This window comes from Mandrillus leucophaeus, unplaced genomic scaffold, assembly GCF_000951045.1.
Source record: "Mandrillus leucophaeus isolate KB7577 unplaced genomic scaffold, Mleu.le_1.0 Scaffold175, whole genome shotgun sequence".
NCBI classification, from domain to species: Eukaryota; Metazoa; Chordata; class Mammalia; order Primates; family Cercopithecidae; genus Mandrillus; species Mandrillus leucophaeus.
This window is the reverse complement of record NW_012101754.1, coordinates 1,992,858-2,004,923: the sequence shown is the minus strand read 5'-3', so window position 1 is coordinate 2,004,923 and position 12,066 is coordinate 1,992,858. Positions and strand designations below refer to the sequence as shown.

Here is a 12,066-nt window from a genome sequence, read left to right as displayed (position 1 = left end):
GTCCCTAGTATGCCGGTCAGCAGACAGGACCAGGGACATCAAGTGACTTGCCTAACATCACACAGAGTAAAGTATAAGAGAGCTGGAGTCAGGTCTGACTTCAAAGCCCTTATTCTTTCCAAAAATATTAGCAAAATTGGGGCACCACAGAATATCTAAGACAAATACACACACGTAACTTATGACTACTGGTAATCCTTATTTACTTTTAGAGACGGGGACTCGCTATGTTGCCCAGGCTGAAGTGCAGTGGCTGTTAACTGGTGCAATCATAGTGCACCATAGCCTAGAGCTCCCGGGCTCAAGCGATCCTCCCATCTCAGCTTCCTGAGTAGATGGGATCACAGACATGTGCCACCATGCCCAGCTGATCTTCAAATTACAACCAAAATGTCACTCCTTTATTACAGACTTGAAACAAACAGGAAACCAATAGAGATCAAGGAATACAAGTTTATTACCCAGGTAACAGGTTCAAGAGGATGAGACGCTGTATCCTGTGTCAGCCACTTTTTCTGAGATTTAAAAAGTAACCAAAGTAATAGCACTGCAGTAGGCCATTCTGTAATGAGATGTGACTGCTACTTGCTTTGAGGAAAATAGATATCACTCCTTTAACAACGAATTGAAAAAAATCTCCATAAATTATTTTCATTTGTCAGCATAAAATTATACATGTTACAGGAAATGTCTCATTTCTTTGCAGTAATCTCTAAGGGATAAAATATCTATAAATTATGTGATTTTTCTCTTCAATAAAACAGCACAAAGCATAGTGCCTGGTATGTAGTAAGTGCTCATTACAGAGTTGTCCAGTAAGGTAGCAAATTTAAAAGTACAAATGAACTGACGACACGTGGCCACTGCTGCAGTGCTCTCTTTAGCCCCCTCAGACTTAGGATCATTTCAAGAGGCTCACATATCTTTGATGTATGCTTTGATCTACCTTCAGGTAGGTAGAATCAGTGTATAGGAAGGAGAAACACTACACACACCAAAAGTTATGCTGGCCAATGTGGCAAGCTTCACCTTTGTCCTCCTCTAATTCAGCACAACTACATGGTGAAAGAGTTGACACAATCTGTTCCTCACCAACTACAACAAACAACAGGCTCTTATGGTTTGTGAAAGTACTAAATGCAAAGCTATCATTTTCTTTTTTTAAAGTATGAACGTTACCATAACAAGAAACCAGGATTTTGTTAGTTCAGGAATGAGCTTCTGTATTTTATACCTGATGTGGATAGGCATCACCTGAACCCATCTGTCTTTTGTTCTGGTCAAAAATAATCCACAGTTGGCTGTCAAATTCAGATTCATATAATAGTTCGCAAAGTAGTGGGCAGCTTGGAGTTACTTCCCCACTCTTGGGCTATTAAAAAAAAAAAAAAAGGATTACTTTGCATGATTTGCATATAATTTCTGATACAAATTTTTAATATTGTTATTGACATGAGACTTTTTCATTTAAAAATGAAAAATACTTGTGGCAAAAAATTTTGAAAATATAGAACACATAGTATTTTGGCACTTATAAAAGTCACTGCTCTCTTACAAACTTTTGAAAACACACACCTGGCTATGTGTATTCATTAATAAAGCAATATATACATATTTCAGGACCTCTAATTACTTTATAAAACTGTAATCTGAAAACTCACTGAAACCAATTCATTTCCCTAACATTATAACCAAACTGATGTGTGTTTCAGTAACAGTTTTATTGAAATCTCATTGATCCAGCATTTACACTGGCCTCCATTACTTCCGCCACCCATTCCACCTGGGAGCTACTCTGATCTTTTCCTGTTCCAGTGCCTTCTTCACAGAAAGCAATCAGGCCCAGCACCATCATCAGAAGACAGATGGTATTTCTGAGCCTTCTAATCATCCCTGGGTCAGATGGACAGTGATCAGTGATTTTATCAACTAAGGCTCAAGGTTAGGTCACCACTCAATTACATTTTGTGACTTTACGACTGAATGGCAATTACAAATTATAATTTCCTAAAGAGTAATTCCAAATTAACCAATGTTAATCACTTGATTCTGTTTTATATATATACACCATATACACTGTCCTTCCATTTTTGATTTTATGAATCATAAATAAAACACAAAAGTTCATCCTTTACTAGGCAAACACTTACTTGATGAAAGTTATATGTCAGGACCATCTCATAAAGTTGACGGTTATTTGGCAAAACATCTCTTGATCCTAAAGGTTTTGTTTTTGCACTCACTGGGCTGTAATGAGGAAACTACATAACTGGTTTGATTCAAGAGTTCATTGAAACAGACAAAACCATAAGCAACAAAATCTGTAACATATTGCAAGAAGTGACAGATGAACCTTCCTGAGAGCTATCCTTTTCAGTATACTCTACAATATTTTAACCATTAACTTACATAATTCTTTGATTGAATCATATCAATACACACAGTTTAAATTCTGCAATAAATATTACAAAGGCAATCTTTTCATGGCAAAAACATTTTCAAATACCAACAAATACCTCTTAACACAACCAAATCCCAACACTAGGGTGACAACTACAAGTGTTGTAAGACAGGTTCTGATTTGTACTCCTTGTGCAAACTATTGACAGTACTGTGTTGTGCACAGCACAGACCTCCCCAGGCCTCGGGTGCTCACCAGATAGCAGGGGCCACACTCAGCCCTCCTCCTGGCCGAGGGAATGGTATTTCATATTTTTAGTAGTCCTCTGAAGGAAGCTGCTAACGTTCAGATTTTATAAAGGAGAAAACTGACACTGAAAAGCACGTTTTAAATATAGTTTAAAATGTCAGTGAAACATAATCTACTCCTTTAAATTTAGCTCCAATTTTTTAGATTTAGGAAGACAACATTAGAATGATATAAATTGGATCTGTCTTCAAAGTTGGATGTTTTAATTTTTATTGATAATTCTAGGAAGCGGTGTATCTTTAGACATTACCGTGTCACTGACTATCGTCCCTAAATGGTTATTTTAATGCACTTATGACTAGGCTGCATGCTGATGAGCAACAGAAACCAGGTATCTTTATAACACAGTGAGTATGTGAACACAGGTCACAGTGCCCTGCTTTTGTAAGGGGAGGTGCTGAGGCACAAACAGCAGGCTACAGTACTTAAGTTTCTACTATTCAATAAAAATTTCAGTATTGCAGTTTCTACAAATGATTGCATTAGGACTCACAAAATAATATCAGAGAGAATGTTAACTTGCTATTTTACGGCAAGAAATAAAAAGGTGAATGTCCACTGATCCTAACTAGTCATGACAGGGATCGGCTATCCACCATCTTTGACTTTGCTGGTCAGGCGGGACAGTGAGGCTGGAAGCTGATACTGGGACTGCCTTGCAGAGATCGGCAAGGATAAAATTCTCACCTCTAGCATGCAGATGGTTTTAAAAAAAGGCTCTTTTTTCAGAGTGTAAGAGATCCCCCCAATCTCTATTCAATATTTGTAGTCCCTAAAACATTGAATGATACCGTAGTGTTTGGACCCAGTTCTTCAAAGTTATGCAGGGAGCCAGATCTTCATATTTCAAGGAGGACTGAACATCAAAACGGTTGATTCCTTCCGACGCATGCTACAAAGGATATTTGTCAAATTACTTTCTCAAACTTTACGAAAAATAAGCAATATTTTGTACCTAAAATAAATGTGTCTAATATAAAGTTTATAAGTACCCACACACAAAGCCTACTATTATCTTCAGAACCACAGGTAATTTCCCCTCATTAAAGTTTAAATCTAACCAATGAAATTACTCTCCAATAACACAAGTAACTGACATTAAAAATCATGAAAATGTTATGGAACTTACAATGTTTAACTGAGGAGCAGTACACACTATCCCATGGAAAGAAATGGTATAATCAATGTTGACATCACTGAGACTTGCCCACCAACGAGCAATGCAAAATTCAATTGCTTTTCCACCCTGCAAATAAAAGTAAATAAAATATATCTCTTATTTTTCTCAAATTACAGAATATAAATACTAGCTGTTTCAGAGCAATTCCATGTTTTCAAACTTTTCCTATTTGTAGCAAGAAAACTCAAAAATTTGAACAGCTATGCTAAGAGTTAGACAAATCATTTGCATGTATATTTGCAAAGATATGGTGCAAGTATTTAAATATACATAGTTATTTACTCATAACCCTATGCTTCTTGTCATAAAAGATCCTAGGCAGCTTCTGAAAGCACATATAATAAAGCAAATGTGATCTGATTACTTCAAAGTGAAATAAAAAATTAGGACCGAAAGAAAAATAATCAAGTATAACGACACAAGAAAGATACTACAACTTTGTAAGGTATACTCAATAGGCACAGTTGAGTTTGGGCTCAAAGCTGCCTGGCAACTAAAACAAAATGACATTACGGTCATTTACATCTTTCTCCCTGTTAAAAAACAAAGATAAGAAAAGAGAAAAAAAAATTGCTCTTTGCACTGAGTTTTAAAGTACGTTTTCTAGCAATCAGTGAATTTAAAAGTTTAAAAAGATGAATCATGCAACACTGATCCATGGAAGAACACAAATGAAAAGTAACCAGAAACAAAGAGATACTGCGAAAAGCCCACAACCAACTGAAAACACAAAGGAGAGAGTTGAAGGAAGAACATCAGTACTCTTCCTTCTGTGGAAGAAAGACTAGTCATCGTTTCCAACACCACAGATAAGAATGTAGTGCTGCCATCATTTGAGATAACTTAGACATGAAGCAGTAGCAGTCTTCCTCTAATGCAAATTAGCCTCATAGCTTCTTAACAACACAGCATTAGTAAAATAACTTAAGAGACATGCAAACAAGTCTTAAAGAAATTAATCTACTGTACAATAAAGAATAATCTAAATCAGGGTCCAAACTACAAGACACCAGAATCTACCAGACTAGTATGTTTCTTTGATTAAACTATTCAAGAATTACAGAGATAATTACCTCTAACTTGATTTCAAGTACCCTAATTAGATTTTCTATCTTCCTACTTCATTTTCTTTGGCATTAAAAAATATATTATCCCAATGTGCTAAATACAAAATATAAAATCAAATGCAAATACTTAGTCTTAGCCCATACCATAAAGGCAAATAAATTGTTTTAGGATTATAAACTGTAGTTAAACTTACTAGGACAGGAAAAGCTTCAGTCAGTGTTCCTTTCTCTGGAAGAGAACAAAACTTATAGAATTCATGGCTTCGATACGCTCTTTGCTTCACAAGCTGGACTGCATGAAGAACAAACTTCGCTGACACCTCAGAAGAACATGAACACACTGTCACTTCTAAAATAAGAAAGAAAGAAGCAAAGCTTTAAACTTATAAGACCTAAAACTGACATAAAGTGGCTTTAATAATGCCCACTTAGGGAATAATTCCCATGTAGGGAATTAATAGGAATCAAAAATAAAATGATACACTCAAATCTGCATATTTCCATAAAAACAAATAATCAATAAAATGTTAATAAAGTTAGAGGAGTAGAAGATTTTCTATGGGAAAGAAAGAAACTGGTATTAAAATGAACCAATATCATGATGCTGTAAACACCTGGAAACAGCAGGCTGTCCACAGATGCATACACAGTTATATTAATTGGGTACCTTTTAAAATCTCTCCTCGTTTTAGCTGCAAACCAATCAATTCCAGATAAAGGTAGGTAGGTTATATTTTTGGAAACCTTTATTTGTTATCATGCCTCAATTCCTCATTGATAACTCTTCCTAATCTCTCTTCTTGGTCTACTTGTGTGCTGTGTGCTTCTACAAAGCCTGGCAGGACTACACATGCTTAACTTTACTCTGAGGCAGCGCTGGAGGTAAGCCAAGATCACCACAATGCCAGATTGGCAGCTTCTCTAAAGAATACCCAAGCTAATTCAAGGGAACTGAAGCAAGGCGCAATCCCGTGGCTGACAAAACCAAGTGGGCACAGAGCTCTCAGGACCTAGTCAGTTGCTAAGAATACAAAATCTAGTGTTATGACAGTATTTCTAATTATTTGAAATAAAACTAAGACTGTTAAATGCTCTGAACTACCTGCATTCTAGATCACTGGATAATTTTTATTCAAAAAACAAATTCTTTTCAATACCGACCTAAACCAATCATAAATCAGTGCCATTTATCACTAAACAAATACCCAATTCAGTATTATAGATTTGTATTCTTTAATTTACTAGTGCACAGGTTACCAGAGCCTGGAGCTGTACAACTCCAAGGGGCCCTATGAGAATGGTACCCCAGAAATGTTGAACACAGCAACTCTGAGTCCACTCCCTAGAAGAACTGTCAAGTGTGAGCGAAATCCCAACGAAGACAAGCTATGTATCAAGTACTCTATAAAATTCCTGATCCTTACAACAGACTAACAACTATATTTATAGTTGAAACAGAAGTTCAGAAAATTTAGAAACCTGCCTTCAGGTAACCATTAGTGTATGGCAGAGTGTGGATCCAAACTCAGACTTCTCAATTTCCAAAGCCCATGGCCTTGCCGCTACTCTGTGCTGTCTCCCTCTAATCCAGTTCTCTTAACTACAATGTCTTGGACTAGATGCTTTTAAGGCCTCTGGAAGCAGGGTCCTTGTCTAAGTAGCTCACCACCTTAGCCCGTTGAAAAGGGCCTGGCACACAGATGGTACAGAAAAATATGCTTAATGAATGAGTCTAGTACAACCCCTGATTATCCTTAGAAGCCTCTCAATGCTGCAATAGCTCCATTATAACCCAGTATGCAAATTAACAGGCAATATTAGTACTGTTCAATTCATTGCTTTAGCTCTCAGCTATTGCTATTATTTTGCCCTTACCTAGTTACATAAAACAAGGAAAGTCTTGTATTTCCTGTGATACCAGGTAACAAACAGATGGACTGCATACAGATAGATGACCACAAGATGGTATGGGGAACCAAATACAACCAGTTATTCCCAAACCAGGTCATACATGTGTGGTATCAATATTGCATTTTCAATCAAGTCTCAGATGTAAATATATTTGTACTTTCATACAAGTACAAAAAACACACTCTGGAGTAAAATACAAACCATTTTTACTAATGACACCTATCTACCTTATAGGGTTCTGATGGGACTAGACAAGATAATCTCTGTAAAGTGCTTAGCAGAGAGGCCAAATCCAAGAAGTATCAACAATGCTGGCTACTAATTTAAATTGGGTGACACTTGCTTGACTGCCCATATTTGCTTCCTTCTACCAATGTGAGTGAGCTCTGACAATTGACACACCCCTCCATACTGACTGTTAAATTGTAAATTTAGGACATATAACTTGTGAAGGAAAATATGGTATACCCACAGCTCTTGCATAAAAGAATGACATGAGCACTCTCACAGGACTATAACATGTTAATTCAAGAGCTTTGTGTTAGGCAATCATTTACTCTCAAAATTTCGGAGACACTGAAGTGAAAATCTCTCATAAACAGAGCTTCAAAGATTTAAAAGCTCTATTTCTAAAATTGTAAGAGTTTAACAGTTTGAGGTTTAAGCAACGCTGCATTGTTTAAACTGATCTGTAGTATTTTAAAAATTAGGCCGGGCGCAGTGGCTCATGCCTGTAATCCCAGCACTTTGGGAGGACGAGGCGGGTGTCTCATGAGGTGAAGAGATCGAGACCACCCTGGCCAACATGCTGAAACCTCGTCTCTACTAAAAACACAAAAATTAGCCGGGCGTGGTGGCGCACGCCTATTAGTCCAAGCTACTTGGGAGGCTGAGGAAGAAGAATCGTTTGAACCAGGGAGGTAGAGGTCGCAGTGAGCCAAGATCATGCCACTGCACTCCAGCCTGGCAACAGAGTGAGACTCCATCTCAAAAAAAAAAAAAAAAAATTACTACCAGATAAGGCATTATTCTAAACTAAGCTCAAACCTTAAATACTAAAAACATCTTAAGATGCCTTAATTTGCTGTATGGGCCAATGCAAAATATTACTAGATCTTAAAAACGTTTTGAACTTTACAGAAAGTCTAAGGTGCCCAAATATATATATATTAGTACCATTAGTACCAGGGAAATACATGTTACAGATAAATGAACCTCATATAGCTATAGTCATTAGAATGTAAACAGAGATAAGTGGTCACGTGGATTTTAATTTTACCTACCAGCCCATGTTGCACCCTCAGGAACCTCAATAAAATGCCTTCGAATTTGGCCAGGTTTAAAGTGTACATCTGTAAAGGCTAGATCGTAATGTGATGATTCATTTACTCTGAAAATTAATAAAAATAATTAAATGTATATATTTATTATAAGACCACAGATACTCTGGATTTTATTGGATAAACGCAAAATTTATCCAATTCATTAGAAATAAACACAGGGACTTAGACGCTGGTTACAAAACAGTATGTACAATATTATTCAATTTCTGCAGTAGGTTAGCAGAGACAACCTCTGAATAGCAGAGTACAGATGATTCTATTTTTTGTCTATTTTATGATTTTTAAGATACATTCACACACACTATTAAAAAAGCATTCTCTTTTTTGTTAAAGGCATTCTACAACATTCACAGAATTTTCCAATTACCAGATTCTAAACTACAGTGAGTCCTAGAAATTAAAATCAGTGACAAAGTTTTATGTCACTGATATTATAGCTATGAGACTAATGTTAAATTAAGCTCCTCCTGTAGCTTCAAAACACTCCCATGATGTAAAATAGTAAAGAAAAGGCAAACTACTTTCAAAGCATTTTTGTAAGAAATCAATGAAACAAAGTTTAAATTCATAACTACCCACCATGGAAACAAATTTTATGCTAGAGACAAATTCTTGTCAGTAGGACAGTTAAGTGAGTGCCTACGACATACGAGGCCCTGTTATTAGGAGCTAGAAAAGGTAACAAAGAAGAAAATATGATTCTTTACCCTAGACAGTCTAGCATGGAGAGAATCATCATCAGAGACATTTAACATAAGATGCTCCAGATAGACAGGAATAGTTAGGGAGCCTGGGAAGCTTCCTGAAGGAGATTGCGTGGCAGCTGACTCCTGAAGGTCTTACATATTACCTTGTCTAAATTACTACTGGATTTTGAGGGAATATACGGCTGAGAATTTAACTGCTGCACAATTTTCCCATGTGTACACCACTTTTTCAATTTATTCTCCTCAATTTCGTCCTGTTTCTCATGGGCAGGTATCTGTTGCATACTTAATATTTACCAGAGTAACTAACAGAACTATTAAAGTTTAGAATTTCCACTTGGCTTCCAGTACTCTCACAATCTCAATCTCACCTTCATCCACTAGATAATTTATTTCATACATCCTGTATAACAGTAGTCCCTGTGCCTTCAGTGGGCTCACAGTCAAATAGTGTAAGTTAAATAAAAAATTACAAAATATTGGCTGAAGTCTGTTCAGGGGCATGTAAAATGTGCCACGAAGCAGAAAGAAGGGACTCCCTTCACCCAGGGATGACCAGGAATGCACTTGGTCATTAACTGAAGAGACAGGAAACTGAAACCAAGTTATTAGCTGTGTACATGCACAAATCCTGAGAAACCTGGAGTGCCAAAATCAGTGAATTGGCCAAAATGTGTAATTTGGTGTACGGAAAGGCAGGAAACACTGTCTACAGCTATAACTGTGAGGGAGATTGTGTGCTATTTTAAGGAGCTTGAACTTGATCCTTGGAGGTGCCACTGATATATTTTAAGCAGGAAGTAATATAATCTGCTGATTTTTTCCTTGGTTCCTGGGGAATAAGATGGAAAGTTAAGACTTTCTTAACTTCTGTTTCTACAGTAGATAACTAGAAAAGTGGGAGCATTAAGAGAAGAGAGTAAATCCCAAACATGAGGGAGACAAAAAGGGCAGGAATGGAGGCGAATGAAGTAATATTGTCAAATATTGCTGTGGGATCAGATCAGATGAAGGCTGAGTTAGCCTCTGAACTGGGCAATACAGAGCTCAGAGTGACTCTGGTGGAAACAGTTTTGATGTAGAGGCAGGGGAGATGCCAGGTGCCGTCAGTTACTCTCAGAGTGCACAAGAGACAGCATGGCTGACTACATGACACCTAAAAATGCTAGCTGGGAGCAGAACTAAGACAAAATCCCCACTACCCAGTTCTGTATTAGTGATCCCTTAAAAGTTCACAAGACTCCATGAATAGCCATTAAAATCTTAGAAGTAACAGTAAGCTGTGAGTAACCTGTTACTTACTTGGCTGCTATAACTGCAGTGATGGGAACTCGGAAGAGCGGACCTGCGTTAGGGGATGCTATATCATAGCCACATACCTTGAAAAAAGAATTGGTAAGTTTCAGTATCCATAAACAAACGTTTAAAAGGGGGGGAAGAGGTCTAAACTATTGACAGAATAAATCAATCTACTCTTAATATGTCAAGGTCTTAACTGCAGGCTGACACCAGTTTCCTGACACTAGGTCACATAATTAATAGCAAACAGTCCAAACAAATGTATAGCAATATCTGACTAGTTCAAATGGGAAAATGAGACGTCAAGTACAAAGTAAGTGCGTTTTAATTACTCCCAACTGAAAATTAGCTCAAACTAGTACTATAGATAACTTTAGATGTGGAGACACTGTTGTGATACTATTCTATGCCTGGTTTACAACTATTTGTTTAACAGATGCTTTCTTCATCTGAGTACTAAAAGGTATAACTAGCTGGGTGTGGTGGTTCACACCTGTAATCCCAATGCTCTGGGAGGCCAAGGCAGGAGGATCACTTGAGGCCAAGAGTTCAAGACAAGCCTGGGCAACATAGAGAGATCCCATCTCTACAAAAATAAAAAAATTTAGCCAGGCTTGGTGGTGCACGCCACTAGTCCTAGCTACTCAGGAGGCTAAGGTGGGAGTATCCCTTGAGCCCAAGAGTTCAAGGCTGCAATGAACTACAATCACACCACTGTACTCCAGCTTGGGCAACAGAGCAAGACTCTGTCTCTTAAAACCACAACAACAAAAAACAAGAAGAAGAAGAAGTAACTGCAGCTTTGTGCAGCTGACAAAAGACCAGTTAGAGGAAGACCTAATTGAAAGGTTCTGCTGTACCTCTTCTTTCTTTCTACTTATTCATACAAGGACAAAAGATATTCTTTAGAAACTTCACTGCTTAAATGAATACAGACACACCAGAAGAACTGCATAACCTGGCAGGTGGATAGGTCTAGCTATTTCTTAGCAAGAAAGCAATACATTGCAAATATACTTTGGATTTTTTTTTAACCTTTTAAACATTTTAAAGAGTGAAGAAAGTAAAATTGAAGATGCATCAATACCTCTGTATAATGCAATCCTTCTCTTAAGCCCCTGGGATCCACACGTATGTTTATGTGTCTACACTGATTCATGAGTTCCAAATGGCTAGGACACTGAACCCAAGATGAATTTGAAGTCAGAGCTAAATGAAGCTGAAGGGATATTTTTTCAGAGTTTTCTGGCACGAAAAAGACCAAAAATTAAAGATGAGTATTTTTTTCTTTTTAAAAATGTTGCATCTTCCCAAATAAATTTAGCAACTTAGTTTGGTTGGCGGTAAAATGCATCCAAAACACAGCTTAAATAAAACAGTCAAACAATCTTCCTTACAATTTAGATTATTCATGATTCATTTATACTTTCACCAAGCACTGGTATGACCTTAAAATAAAGAGTTTAAGTGAATGTTTTCATTACTGCACACAGGTAATAGTATTCAACTGAAATGAAGACAGCCAGATAATAGTGATGACTATTTTTTTTCACACCTAATCAAGCTGCAATTCTCCTAGAGTGCTTCTACTTCTCATTCTTCAACTGAAAGCTCTCTCTTATACCTAAACAGGTAAAGTGGAAAAGGAATTTGATGTTTTATCATCCACAATTTAATAAAGCTGTGGGTCACTGAGGCTCATTCTACTGTTTTCTTTGGTAGTTTAAGATGCTAACTAAATTGCCATTGTACAAGGACCCCAAATTGCTCTAATATTTTCTCTTATGACTATAAGATTTAAAATAATCATACTGGCAATTCATGTATTCTCTTCATAACACTGGCCCAA

At 37.0% G+C, this 12,066-nt stretch overlaps 1 protein-coding gene and 1 long non-coding RNA gene across 4 annotated transcripts in view; one reads left to right on the top strand and one right to left on the bottom strand.

Annotated features, from left to right (window-relative positions):
- Nucleotides 1–12,066, bottom strand: part of TPP2 (tripeptidyl peptidase II) — an 83,062-nt gene that overhangs the window by 30,351 nt on the left and 40,645 nt on the right. For all 3 annotated transcript variants that reach the window (XM_011977225.1, XM_011977224.1, XM_011977222.1), the window contains exons 14-21: nucleotides 11,305–11,462; nucleotides 10,221–10,297; nucleotides 8,152–8,258; nucleotides 5,152–5,306; nucleotides 3,840–3,956; nucleotides 3,502–3,602; nucleotides 2,151–2,247; nucleotides 1,235–1,372 (exon numbers count right to left, since the gene is read on the bottom strand). In XM_011977225.1, the coding sequence (XP_011832615.1) occupies nucleotides 1,235–1,372; nucleotides 2,151–2,247; nucleotides 3,502–3,602; nucleotides 3,840–3,956; nucleotides 5,152–5,306; nucleotides 8,152–8,258; nucleotides 10,221–10,297; nucleotides 11,305–11,462 (950 nt within the window). The remainder of the gene's footprint in view (nucleotides 1–1,234; nucleotides 1,373–2,150; nucleotides 2,248–3,501; nucleotides 3,603–3,839; nucleotides 3,957–5,151; nucleotides 5,307–8,151; nucleotides 8,259–10,220; nucleotides 10,298–11,304; nucleotides 11,463–12,066) is intronic.
- LOC105537574 lies at nucleotides 77–11,983 on the top strand. The gene is made up of 3 exons (XR_001005736.1): nucleotides 77–87; nucleotides 1,196–1,201; nucleotides 11,496–11,983. It is a non-coding gene; the product is annotated as an uncharacterized LOC105537574 (long non-coding RNA).